Below are 14,336 nucleotides of genomic sequence, written 5' to 3' on the forward strand. Positions count from 1 at the left end.
ACTGTGCATGCGTATGCACCGCAATGCGCAGGCGCGTCGTACGGGTACAAAGCGGATTGTTGCTGAGCGAAGCATTTAATGAAGAATACATTCGCACAGACGATCGCAGGGTGATCGACAGGAAGAGGGCGTTTGTGGGTGGCAACTGACCGTTTTCAGGGAGTGGTTGGAAAAACGCAGGCGTGTCCAAGCGTTTGCAGGGTGGGTTCCTGACGTCAATTCCGGTCCCGGACAGTCTGAAGTGATCGCAGCGGCTGAGTAAGTTCTGGGCAACTCAGAAGCTGCACAAACTTTTTTGTACCGCTCGGCTGCACAAGCGATCGCACACTTGCAAAGCAAAAATACACTCCCCTATAGGCGGCGACTATCTGATTGCAGCGCTGCAAAAAATAGCTAGCGAGCGATCATCGCAGAATGACCCCCTTTATGTCTATGCACAAATGTGCACTAAACTGCACCAACCAACCAAACACTTGCTCTCATTGGCTAACTTGCTTTAGGAAGATAAATGCTCATTTCTGATTGGATGCTGATGGTTATAGGACATTTTCACCTAAATGCTACATTAGTAAATATTATTAGGCAACTAACACTAACTTGGTATTATGTAGGGGCAAAACAGTCATCGGAACAGCAGTTAGGGGTATATTTATGGCCGGCCAAAGAGTCCTAAAAATATGGCGTCACCTGTACATCAAAGCACGGACATATGAGTCGCGGTAAGCTTGCGTGGAGAAAGCACAACGTCGTGAAGTACCGTTTAAAGATTTTTTTTATTTTTTTAATAACATATTTATATATACATATAAGGGGTGATTCCGAGTTGTTCGCTCGCTAGCTGCTTTTAGCAGCATTGCACACGCTAAGCCGCCGCCCTCTGGGAGTGAATCTTAGCTTAGCAGACTTGCGAACGAAAGATTAGCAGAATTGCGAATAGACACTTCTTAGCAGTTTCTGAGTAGCTCGAGACTTACTCCTACACTGCGATCAGCTCAGCCAATTTCGTTCCTGGTTTGACGTCACAAACACGCCCTGCGTTCGGCCAGCCACTCCCCCGTTTCTCCAGCCACTCCCGCGTTTTTCCCTGACACGCCTGCGTTTTTTCGCACACGCCCAGAAAACGGCCAGTTTCCGCCCAGAAACACCCACTTCCTGTCAATCACACTCCGATCACCAGAACGATGAAAAATCTTCGTTCGGACGTGAGTAAATCTACTAAGTTTTGAGCTAAAATACTTAGCGCATGCGCATTTTAGCCTTAATCGCTCCGCTGCGAAAATCGGCAACGAGCGAACAACTCGGAATGACCCCCATAGTTCTGTTGCGCACAGAAGCACAAGTATAACTGTGGAGAGTGGCCGGGGGCGGGTGGATGGTGGAGGGGTCCCCTTATAAATAGGCCCCTCTAGGTCAGATGAGCAGGAATATATACACGTTGCGGCAGGTTATTTCCTACTACAGTTTTTAATTAAAAACATTTCTTTTGGCAAAATGACTAAGGCAGGTGGGGCTTGCTGAGACATGTAGTTCCATATACACAGGAAGCCAGCTGCATGTGGCAGCTGCTCTCAGATTGATCTTGTGTGACGTAGAGACGCTACTCAGTGTCACTCTAGGCAGCAGCACGCTCAGTTGCTAGGAAGCGCGTCACCCCGGAACACTCCTGCGGAGGATAATGAGCAGCTCTCTGCCTCTCGTCTCCAGCGCTGAAGTGGTGGCCCGGATTCTGCATGCCTCGCACTAATCTAAGATCTGCTATTTATGGGCCGCAAATTAGACGCTGCGGGTAAATTTAGCTGCCCACCTGCGTGTCACGTGAGAGGAAGGAGCGGGGGGGCACACATCACCCAGACGTGCGGCACGCTCTCTGTGCCATGCTGAGTTCCAGGCCTGAGGACGCTGTGTGCCGCTGATCAGGAAGTCATCTGTGCCTCAGCACCGCGGGGGGGGCTGCCATTAGGTAGGATAGAGAATAATAATAATGCCGGCTGCTGGGAATGCTGGGCACGCCGCCACCCGTGACACCAGGACAATCTATGGAGGACTCTTTCACATGACCTGTGCGGGACTGCAGGACGAAGCGCTGATATGACCTTCGCAGACATTGACCTTCCCTGATCTCAATTATTGCTTCATCTGTCATTATTCCAACTCACTTCACCCTCGTATACCTGTAATCCCCGACGCCGCTGACAGCAAGACGTATTCCAGTCCGTGGCCGACCCCACTAGCCCTCACCATGGTACCAACCAGTCAGCTCCTTACTGGCATTATTCAAACACAGACCGGCTCCAAGGTTTGATACATCTCACCCAGTCTCTGGAGATGAAGAAGCAGACGTCACCTGAATCCTCGCCCTGGTATCAGCCTCTGCCCCCCCCCGGTGTCACCTCCCCAACCTCTTCCTGTCCTCTCAGTCTACACCCTGTACACCCACCAGACACCCCTCTCATTGCGGACAACCATGTGGGGGCTACCTTCCGTCCTATGGAGGCCAGCGCCGGACATCCCGCAGCAAGTGTTTTATCTGGTTCCCAATCCTGCATTTCACTAATGCCCTAATTAGCAGCACTCCAGCCGCTGACGTCACTCCGTCGGTAATGACACAGGATACAGGTCATCCATATACTGCAAGGGTCGCTCCTCTGGTTGCTGATTACCCACTGAGGTCACAGCAGGTGACATCACCGCCCCGGGCCGAGGCGCAGTACGTCAGCTGGGGGTAGTCAGGGCATAACGTCACATCCAGGTTTCCCGCACACTACTGACAGGGTAGATGTGACCATGTACTCGGAGCTTTGCAGAGCTGGCCCTAGGTATACACAAGCTATCAACCTCATATAAATCACCGCTATGTAATTAGGAGAACTGGCGTACGTTTACCACGGTAATATGCTACAATTACCCAAAAATCCCCCAGTTCCGCAGCGCACATCCAATCATTGCACAACTCATTAACCCCAGTCAGTAGGGACTCCCGTCTTGTTAGGCCTTAAAGAGCCGCAGCATACACTAAGGGATGGGGCAGAGCGTTATCACAGCAAAGTGATTTCCACGCAACGCCGGCGGCTTTACCGCTGCAGTCCCAGCGCGTCCCGGGCGCAGGGCGCTGTGCTGTTCCAGCATTTGTACGGGGATGAATGCTGACACAGAAATGCATTTCTCTTATCGGTTTATCAGATGCGGCGGCCGCTGAGACTGTACACACCCGCAATGTACTGGCGGTTCTGTATGTACAGTAGGTGGGCGGAAATTCTGACGCGGCCCCTAATGCGCACAAACCCCAGGCGGCAGACGCAACGGCGGCAGCGCATACAGTGATGTAATAATATCATGAAGCCAGCTACTAGACTGAGAGAGCTTTGTACATTTAGGGCCGGTCGCAGAACACATCCGCCTTGCACAGTCGGACAACCCTGCTCCCTGTGTATTAATACAATGCTCACCCCACAGCTGCCGTGTCGCCAGTCTCCCCATAGCGTGTAATTTCCTATATGTGCAATCAGCCCGGACTGCAGGCACAAACAGAGACGTTGTGAATGATAGATTTAACCCATGAGGGCCGCCTGCAGCGCAGAGAGATCTGGAGAGATACCGTACACTCGCATTCGCCGTTATCTCAGTGGACACCTCAGCGTGCCCAATAGGTGACCCTTATCAGCCAATCACAGCTTGCAGCCTGTCTGATTAATGGCGTGTACGCCAGGAACCGCGGCGGCCGAAGGGATCTGCCAAGGCCTGGACAGCGAACACAGGGGGTAATTCAGAGTTGATCGCAGCAGCAAATTTGTTAGCAGTTGGGCAAAACCATGTGCACTGCAGGGGAGGCAGATATAACATGTGCAGAGAGAGTTAGATTTGGGTGGCTTATTTTGTTTCTGTGCAGGGTAAATACTGGCTGCTTTATTCTTACACTGCAATCCAGATTTCAGTTTGAACACACCCCACCCAAATCTAACTCTCTCTGCACATGTTACATCTGCCCCACCTGCATTGCACATGTTATGTTTTGCCCAACTGCTAACAAATTTGCTGCTGCGATCAACTCTAAATTAGGCCCACAGTCACAGCCCAGCGACATGTCTGGGGGAGGAGGGGGTGACGCTGGGGTACAGCCTGACAGGACGGAGCGCTGAATGGGGGGTGATATAACAGGGCACAGATACGTTTACGGCAATCAAACTTCTAAGTGCGATTTGCTCTACCCTAGGCCTCGTGCCCTACGTCAGGAGACCGCTCGTTCCGGACAGCGCAGGTGACATTCTAGCCCTGGGGTCGGCAGTGACGGGAAGCGTGATGTATGTAGACGCGTATCGCAGCGATATAAGGGGCTGATAAGCTCCAGTTATATATTTTACAATGATCGGAGTATAAACGCAATATCCGCGGTGACAGGTAATACAGAAGACTGTCATATCGGAAAATAAAAGATTGGGGCGTATGATAGCGATATTGTGTGCTATGAAGTCCTCTCGCCCCGGGCTGTGTTGCCGGCCAATCAGATCACAGCGCTCACCCTGGGACACGCTCTGGCAGGGCGCGGGGCCGCGCTGACTGATTCAGTGCTAATAAAAGGATTAGAGCGGCCTCTTCCTCCCCACCCTCCGTCACCCACAAGAGTCACCTCAAGGGAGAAGAAATCCAATCAAGATCCGCCACCGTCTCCAACAACCTCGCAGCCCCGACGCAGGGCGCAGATTGCCACAGAGGCAGCTACCAGCGCCTGGCGCACATTAATCACCACCCAGGGGGACAGGTCCCAGCCAGATTCATTTGTCAGAACCCGCTTCCCATAACTTATTGCAGACACATTAGCATCTCATTTGCATGTCATTAGTACACGGAGTGTGTGGTGTTTGTGGGACGCAGGGCGAAGCGCTCGCAGCTCTATAAATAGCTGCAGCGGGAGCTCCGTATCGGAGATCTTGGAGAGGGGCGGAGGTGGACGCAGACATCTAAATTCTTCCACCCTGCGTGATTTAATGGCGCTGAATCTCTCCATTACTCCGTGCTGCCATCACTTATCCGCCCCCAAAGTGTCCTCTTATAGCAACACACAATGTTTCCTGATTGCTCCACATAAATCAGGGACAGGCGACCTCTGACCCCCCAGCTGTTGCTCGCATGTCATACTCAGTCACGCTGCGCAGTTCAGCCACGGCGGAGGCGTCACAGGCTGGTTATGCGTCATACAGTAATAACTCATGCGAACGCCACAAGCTGATCTAGAATCGTCACGGTCTTCTCCAAATGTCATAAAAGTGACACATTATTCCTGCACGGAAGAGAATGCTTGGAATTGTAGTCCCCCTGACCCCGTCCCCTACACCGCCACCACCAAAAACAAATGTAAAAAACGGTGAACGGACACAAAAGACAAGATATAAATGTAACACGTGCCGACATCTGTAGCAATCTGTAATATCTCTAGGGGGCATATTTACTAAGGGTCGGAGTGTCAAAGCTGCTTAATAAATTATCGATCGCAGGCAAAGATGATTGGCCGCCATGACAGCGCGCTCCATACTAATCTCCGCTCGTCCTATTCTGCAATCACCCTCACATACCTACTACATGTCACCAAGTCCAAAGGCTACAGTGGCGCTCTGGGATCTGTAGTTCCCCAGCAACTGGGCTAAGCCTGAAACAGAGCAGCGTGAAAGCAATTCGTGGACATGACCATATCTGAATCCTATAAGCCCTATACGGAGTCGGGGACCCTTTCACTGCCGACATCTCCTGTCCGAGGGACCGGGCTGCGTCCTGGCTCCTGTGACCACAGCAGAGGGGAGGAAGCGCCAGGTCCCGACGTGACGTTAATATGCTCCTCTTAATTAAAATAATAAACAATGTATCAGTGACAGCGAGACGCGATCCAGAGGAGGCCTCCGCAGGCCGGGCGCCGATACATTATTCATGAGAGGCGTCTTCATTATGCAAATTCATTAAAAGACACAACATATGTTTCCCGTAGTTGTAGGGAGGTAAGCGCAGCTCGGATAGAGGGGAAGGGGGGCGGCGAGGGGGGCTGAGAGGCTCTGGTGACTGTTATCGGATGATATGAGATGAGAAATAAATGAGAAGTGATATACATGAATTTGCTGTAACGCTTCTTCCCAGGATCCATTTAACGCAACACAACAATCACACCATCAAAAGATAACTTCAATGACACAATTGTGCCGACGTGCCTAAGTACCGCAGTGTTGTAGCAACAATACTGCCCTTCAAGTTACAGGGTGATCACAGCAAGCAACTAAATTACCATACACTGCGGGGTTAATTGGTCTTTTATCATGGTGATCCCATGACGTTCCCACAATGGGAAAATCCAGCCCAGGGATCGTCTGACAATACTGCAGGAAATTACGGTATTTAGTAAAAGCTAAGACCCATTTTCACACCACGGTAGTAAATATCGGTCTGCTATCATGCAAACAGCGAATCCAGAGTGAGCCGGGCGTTTCTGCAAACGCTAACACAGAACTCGTGCAAGAATTATACGGCTGGAATGACTCTGGGGAGAGCTGGACAATATTATATACAGATAGAAAAGGAATGTAGATTATGCCACACGGGCTCTATGGGTAAGACGCATCTGATAAGAACCAAATTATTGTTCATTGTTTGGGGGGCGTGATAATTGGTCACTGCGAGGGATCTATCGAAGAAATCTGGACCGGATTAAGGGCCACATGGGCCCGGGGATAAAAACGTTCAAGGGCCTACTGTGAGTAGCGTAGGTGTGGCCAGTGCTGTATGGGTGTGGCCAGTGACATGTGGGCGTGTACTCCTCCCTACATTACCAGCCCCAATGCCTCCCTAAATACATAAAAATATAGAAATAGCATTTGTAAAGAAATCAGAAATACAGATTTATGACTTAAGGGTGTATTCAATTGTAGTCGGTACTGGCGTCCTGTCGGAAAGACGGCAGTTTCTGACTTTTTTAGGTCGGAAACTGTTCCGACCTATTTAATTTGGCTGCCGTTCTTCCGACAAGTCGGCAATTACGACTTGTCGGAAAACACGTGGATCGGCGGAATAGCCGTGGATCCACGTGTTTTGTCGGAATCGCGGCCAAATCCGACAGGTTTTAGCCCCGTTTCCGACAACGTCAATCCGACTTTTAAAGAAGTCGGACTGGCATTGTCGGGAACGGCCAACCAATAGAATACTCCAATGTCGGATCCTTTCCGTCGGGGGGGGGAAGGTAGGTGACCACATCTCATCCAGACACCAGCACTCACCCCTTGTAGCTGCTGGGACCCAGCAAAGTTCCGCATGACCTGGTGAAACTCCCGCTCCAACCGTGTGGCCCAGTATTGCATCCTGAAAGAGATAACAGAACAGGGGGGGTTAGCGACCAGGCGGAGAGAACGCAGAGAGGGGGACAACTGTATATGACATCGGAGGGATACAGAGATAAACAGGGGGACGGCAGTGAGGCCGTCATGGCGGGAAAAGGACAAAGAACCGGCGGTTTATATCCGATATTCCAAAACATGCCCAAAAAATGTTTCAGCGACGTAAGGAAGGGTGAGACATGACGGCGGCGGGGCGTAATGATGAAGTCCCATTAGTACAGGCTGCTGCAGCCTCATTAAACACTAAGCACAGACCTGTCCCCTCCGCGCCTCTTTTATCAATGTAAACCAGGACATCTCGCTAGATCAATAGGGTGTTATCAGCGGTGTAACGCTGGTATCCGCGCCACAGGGCGACATCCGGGCCCCTGTCGCCATCACTCAGCGGCACGACGTGTGGATCCTCTAATGGTATTAACCCTTCAAGGCCAGTGAGGTGCCTGCAGATAGAGCCCCAGACGTGGGGACACCAACTAATGGGATTTATATATTCCCGAAACACCGGAGTCTAAAAAGTAACAATGACCAGATGAGAGCTCGGCCTGGACAACCTGAAATACGCATGACGCTGTGGAACTACAAGTCTCAGCACACCCAGTTCCACACCAACCGCAAAACCCTTGCTGCAGATCATCTCGACTACATAATACGATGTTATAATTCATTTATATCGGTCAGTGATCCGTGCAACGTTCACATTGACATCACCACTGTTGCTGAATCACTACTTGCACGATTGCTTAGCAACAGCTGAAATGCACAATATGGCCCAGCCCCACGTTCTAAGCCCAGTCCCTGCATTATTCCTGTTTATTACAGCTAAAGGTCGCCCCGGACACCCGTCCGCAGGACACGCCGCTGTCACTTTAATCGCCTGGTGCCTGGGAGTGACGGGGCCACTGCGGAAGGAGTTAACCACTCGCGTGACATTGCGATCTCTTTTCTAGTTAGAATAATGGCTTCTTTCACAGGCCGACAGATTGGAAATTACCTGTGAAATATATTTCCCCAGGCGCACAATCGCCAGCCATATAAATTACCCAGTTTAATGGTCGTTGGAATTTTTCTCCCACTATTGGACGCGCTAAATTCCTGTCAGGGATTCCTCCCTCGTAGCGTACATACGTGTCCCCAACACGGCGCTACGGAAAACGCGGGTGATCGTAACATCCACGCGTAAACAGGCGATAGGAGGACTTCCCACAGCTGCCTCCGCAATGATGGTGCTACCCCCAAATTATCTGTTTTGCTCTTATGAACATTTGGGGGAAGGGGGGGGGGGTACACCCATAAATACATACATGAAGATATGGAACAATAGTGAGATATATGACAATACACAGCACTGGATAACACTAGCAGGATATATAACAGGGAGATATATACCTCGGAATAAGAGGTTATACAATAGTAGAGAGATTATTAATAATTATGGGATAAATAACTATATGGCGATACAGAACAATATACCAATTACAGTATACGAGATATATAACAATGGTGAAATATAGAACAATGGAGGGATATAGGACAATAGGGAGAGCTATATAACAGTAGTGGGATATAGAACAATGGAGGGATATAGGACAATAGGGAGATCTATATAACAGTAGTGGGATATATAACAATGGAGGGATATATAACAATGGAGGGATATATAACAATGGAGGGATATATAACAATGGAGGGATATAGGACAATAGGGAGATCTATATAACAGTAGCGGGATATATAACAATGGAGGGATATAGAACAATGGAGGGATATAGGACAATAGGGAGATCTATATAACAGTAGTGGGATATATAACAATGGTGAAATATAAAACAATGGAGGGATATAGGACAATAGGGAGATCTATATAACAGTGGTGGGATATATAACAATGGAGGGATATAGGACAATAGGGAGATCTATATAACAATAGTGGGATATATAACAATGGAGGGATATAGGACAATAGGGAGATCTATATAACAGTAGTGGGATATATAACAATGGAGGGATATAGAACAATGGAGGGATATAGGACAATAGGGAGATCTATATAACAGTAGCGGGATATATAACAATGGAGGGATATAGGACAATAGGGAGATCTATATAACAGTAGTGGGATATATAACAATGGAGGGATATAGAACAATGGAGGGATATAGGACAATAGGGAGATCTATATAACAGTAGCGGGATATATAACAATGGAGGGATATAGAACAATGGAGGGATATAGGACAATAGGGAGATCTATATAACAATGGAGGGATATAGGACAATAGGGAGATCTATATAACAATGGAGGGATATAGGACAATAGGGAGATCTATATAACAGTAGCGGGATATATAACAATGGAGGGATATAGGACAATAGGGAGATCTATATAACAGTAGCGGGATATATAACAATGGAGGGATATAGGACAATAGGGAGATCTATATAACAGTAGTGGGATATATAACAATGGAGGGATATAGAACAATGGAGGGATATAGGACAATAGGGAGATCTATATAACAGTAGCGGGATATAGAACAATGGAGGGATATAGGACAATAGGGAGATCTATATAACAGTAGCGGGATATAGAACAATGGAGGGATATAGGACAATAGGGAGATCTATATAACAGTAGTGGGATATATAACAATGGTGAAATATAGAACAATGGAGGGATATAGGACAATAGGGAGATCTATATAACAATGGAGGGATATAGGACAATAGGGAGATCTATATAACAGTAGCGGGATATATAACAATGGAGGGATATAGGACAATAGGGAGATCTATATAACAGTGGTGGGATATAGAACAATGGAGGGATATAGGACAATAGGGAGATCTGTATAACAGTAGTGGGATATATAACAATGGAGGGATATAGAACAATGGAGGGATATAGGACAATAGGGAGATCTATATAACAGTAGTGGGATATATAACAATGGTGAAATATAGAACAATGGAGGGATATAGGACAATAGGGAGATCTATATAACAGTAGTGGAATATATAACAATGGTGAAATATAGAACAATAGAGGGATATAGGACAATAGGGAGATCTATATAACAATGGAGGGATAAAGAACAATGGAGGGATATAGGACAATAGGGAGATCTATATAACAATGGAGGGATAAAGAACAATGGAGGGATATAGGACAATAGGGAGATCTATATAACAGTAGTGGGATATATAACAATGGAGGGATATAGGACAATAGGGAGATCTATATAACAGTAGCGGGATATATAACAATGGAGGGATATAGGACTATAGGGAGATCTATATAACAGTAGCGGGATATATAACAATGGAGGGATATAGGACAATAGGGAGATCTATATAACAGTAGTGGGATATATAACAGTAGCGGGATATATAACAATGGAGGATATAGGACAATAGGGAGATCTATATAACAGTAGCGGGATATATAACAATGGAGGATATAGGACAATAGGGAGATCTATATAACAGTAGCGGGATATATAACAATGGAGGGATATAGGACAATAGGGAGATCTATATAACAGTAGCGGGATATATAACAATGGAGGGATATAGAACAATGGAGGGATATAGGACAATAGGGAGATCTATATAACAGTAGCGGGATATATAACAATGGAGGGATATAGAACAATGGAGGGATATAGGACAATAGGGAGATCTATATAACAGTAGCGGGATATATAACAATGGAGGGATATAGGACAATAGGGAGATCTATATAACAGTAGCGGGATATATAACAATGGAGGGATATAGGACAATAGGGAGATCTATATAACAGTAGCGGGATATATAACAATGGAGGGATATAGGACAATAGGGAGATCTATATAACAGTAGTGGGATATATAACAATGGAGGGATATAGGACAATAGGGAGATCTATATAACAGTAGTGGGATATATAACAATGGAGGGATATAGGACAATAGGGAGATCTATATAACAGTAGCGGGATATATAACAATGGAGGGATATAGGACAATAGGGAGATCTATATAACAGTAGTGGGATATATAACAATGGAGGGATATAGGACAATAGGGAGATCTATATAACAGTAGCGGGATATATAACAATGGAGGGATATAGGACAATAGGGAGATCTATATAACAGTAGCGGGATATAGAACAATGGAGGGATATAGGACAATAGGGAGATCTATATAACAGTAGTGGGATATATAACAATGGTGAAATATAGAACAATGGAGGGATATAGGACAATAGGGAGATCTATATAACAATGGAGGGATATAGGACAATAGGGAGATCTATATAACAGTAGCGGGATATATAACAATGGAGGGATATAGGACAATAGGGAGATCTATATAACAGTGGTGGGATATAGAACAATGGAGGGATATAGGACAATAGGGAGATCTGTATAACAGTAGTGGGATATATAACAATGGAGGGATATAGAACAATGGAGGGATATAGGACAATAGGGAGATCTATATAACAGTAGTGGGATATATAACAATGGTGAAATATAGAACAATGGAGGGATATAGGACAATAGGGAGATCTATATAACAGTAGTGGAATATATAACAATGGTGAAATATAGAACAATAGAGGGATATAGGACAATAGGGAGATCTATATAACAATGGAGGGATAAAGAACAATGGAGGGATATAGGACAATAGGGAGATCTATATAACAGTAGTGGGATATATAACAATGGAGGGATATAGGACAATAGGGAGATCTATATAACAGTAGCGGGATATATAACAATGGAGGGATATAGGACTATAGGGAGATCTATATAACAGTAGCGGGATATATAACAATGGAGGGATATAGGACAATAGGGAGATCTATATAACAGTAGCGGGATATAGAACAATGGAGGGATATAGGACTATAGGGAGATCTATATAACAGTAGCGGGATATATAACAATGGAGGGATATAGGACAATAGGGAGATCTATATAACAGTAGTGGGATATATAACAATGGAGGGATATAGAACAATGGAGGGATATAGGACAATAGGGAGATCTATATAACAGTAGCGGGATATATAACAATGGAGGGATATAGAACAATGGAGGGATATAGGACAATAGGGAGATCTATATAACAATGGAGGGATATAGGACAATAGGGAGATCTATATAACAATGGAGGGATATAGGACAATAGGGAGATCTATATAACAGTAGCGGGATATATAACAATGGAGGGATATAGGACAATAGGGAGATCTATATAACAGTAGCGGGATATATAACAATGGAGGGATATAGGACAATAGGGAGATCTATATAACAGTAGTGGGATATATAACAATGGAGGGATATAGAACAATGGAGGGATATAGGACAATAGGGAGATCTATATAACAGTAGCGGGATATAGAACAATGGAGGGATATAGGACAATAGGGAGATCTATATAACAGTAGCGGGATATAGAACAATGGAGGGATATAGGACAATAGGGAGATCTATATAACAGTAGTGGGATATATAACAATGGTGAAATATAGAACAATGGAGGGATATAGGACAATAGGGAGATCTATATAACAATGGAGGGATATAGGACAATAGGGAGATCTATATAACAGTAGCGGGATATATAACAATGGAGGGATATAGGACAATAGGGAGATCTATATAACAGTGGTGGGATATAGAACAATGGAGGGATATAGGACAATAGGGAGATCTGTATAACAGTAGTGGGATATATAACAATGGAGGGATATAGAACAATGGAGGGATATAGGACAATAGGGAGATCTATATAACAGTAGTGGGATATATAACAATGGTGAAATATAGAACAATGGAGGGATATAGGACAATAGGGAGATCTATATAACAGTAGTGGAATATATAACAATGGTGAAATATAGAACAATAGAGGGATATAGGACAATAGGGAGATCTATATAACAATGGAGGGATAAAGAACAATGGAGGGATATAGGACAATAGGGAGATCTATATAACAATGGAGGGATAAAGAACAATGGAGGGATATAGGACAATAGGGAGATCTATATAACAGTAGTGGGATATATAACAATGGAGGGATATAGGACAATAGGGAGATCTATATAACAGTAGCGGGATATATAACAATGGAGGGATATAGGACTATAGGGAGATCTATATAACAGTAGCGGGATATATAACAATGGAGGGATATAGGACAATAGGGAGATCTATATAACAGTAGTGGGATATATAACAGTAGCGGGATATATAACAATGGAGGATATAGGACAATAGGGAGATCTATATAACAGTAGCGGGATATATAACAATGGAGGATATAGGACAATAGGGAGATCTATATAACAGTAGCGGGATATATAACAATGGAGGGATATAGGACAATAGGGAGATCTATATAACAGTAGCGGGATATATAACAATGGAGGGATATAGAACAATGGAGGGATATAGGACAATAGGGAGATCTATATAACAGTAGCGGGATATATAACAATGGAGGGATATAGAACAATGGAGGGATATAGGACAATAGGGAGATCTATATAACAGTAGCGGGATATATAACAATGGAGGGATATAGGACAATAGGGAGATCTATATAACAGTAGCGGGATATATAACAATGGAGGGATATAGGACAATAGGGAGATCTATATAACAGTAGCGGGATATATAACAATGGAGGGATATAGGACAATAGGGAGATCTATATAACAGTAGTGGGATATATAACAATGGAGGGATATAGGACAATAGGGAGATCTATATAACAGTAGTGGGATATATAACAATGGAGGGATATAGGACAATAGGGAGATCTATATAACAGTAGCGGGATATATAACAATGGAGGGATATAGGACAATAGGGAGATCTATATAACAGTAGTGGGATATATAACAATGGAGGGATATAGGACAATAGGGAGATCTATATAACAGTAGCGGGATATATAACAATGG

The 14,336-nt window shown here is 45.2% G+C and overlaps 1 protein-coding gene across 2 annotated transcripts in view; it reads right to left on the minus strand.

The window, feature by feature from the left end:
* Positions 1–14,336, minus strand: part of CACNA2D2 (calcium voltage-gated channel auxiliary subunit alpha2delta 2) — a 423,565-nt gene that overhangs the window by 356,233 nt on the left and 52,996 nt on the right. For both annotated transcript variants that reach the window (XM_063941375.1, XM_063941374.1), the window contains exon 2: positions 7,251–7,332. In XM_063941375.1, the coding sequence (XP_063797445.1) occupies positions 7,251–7,332 (82 nt within the window). The remainder of the gene's footprint in view (positions 1–7,250; positions 7,333–14,336) is intronic.

The sequence above is a fragment of the Pseudophryne corroboree genome, chromosome 9, assembly GCF_028390025.1.
Source record: "Pseudophryne corroboree isolate aPseCor3 chromosome 9, aPseCor3.hap2, whole genome shotgun sequence".
Lineage (NCBI taxonomy): Eukaryota > Metazoa > Chordata > Amphibia > Anura > Myobatrachidae > Pseudophryne > Pseudophryne corroboree.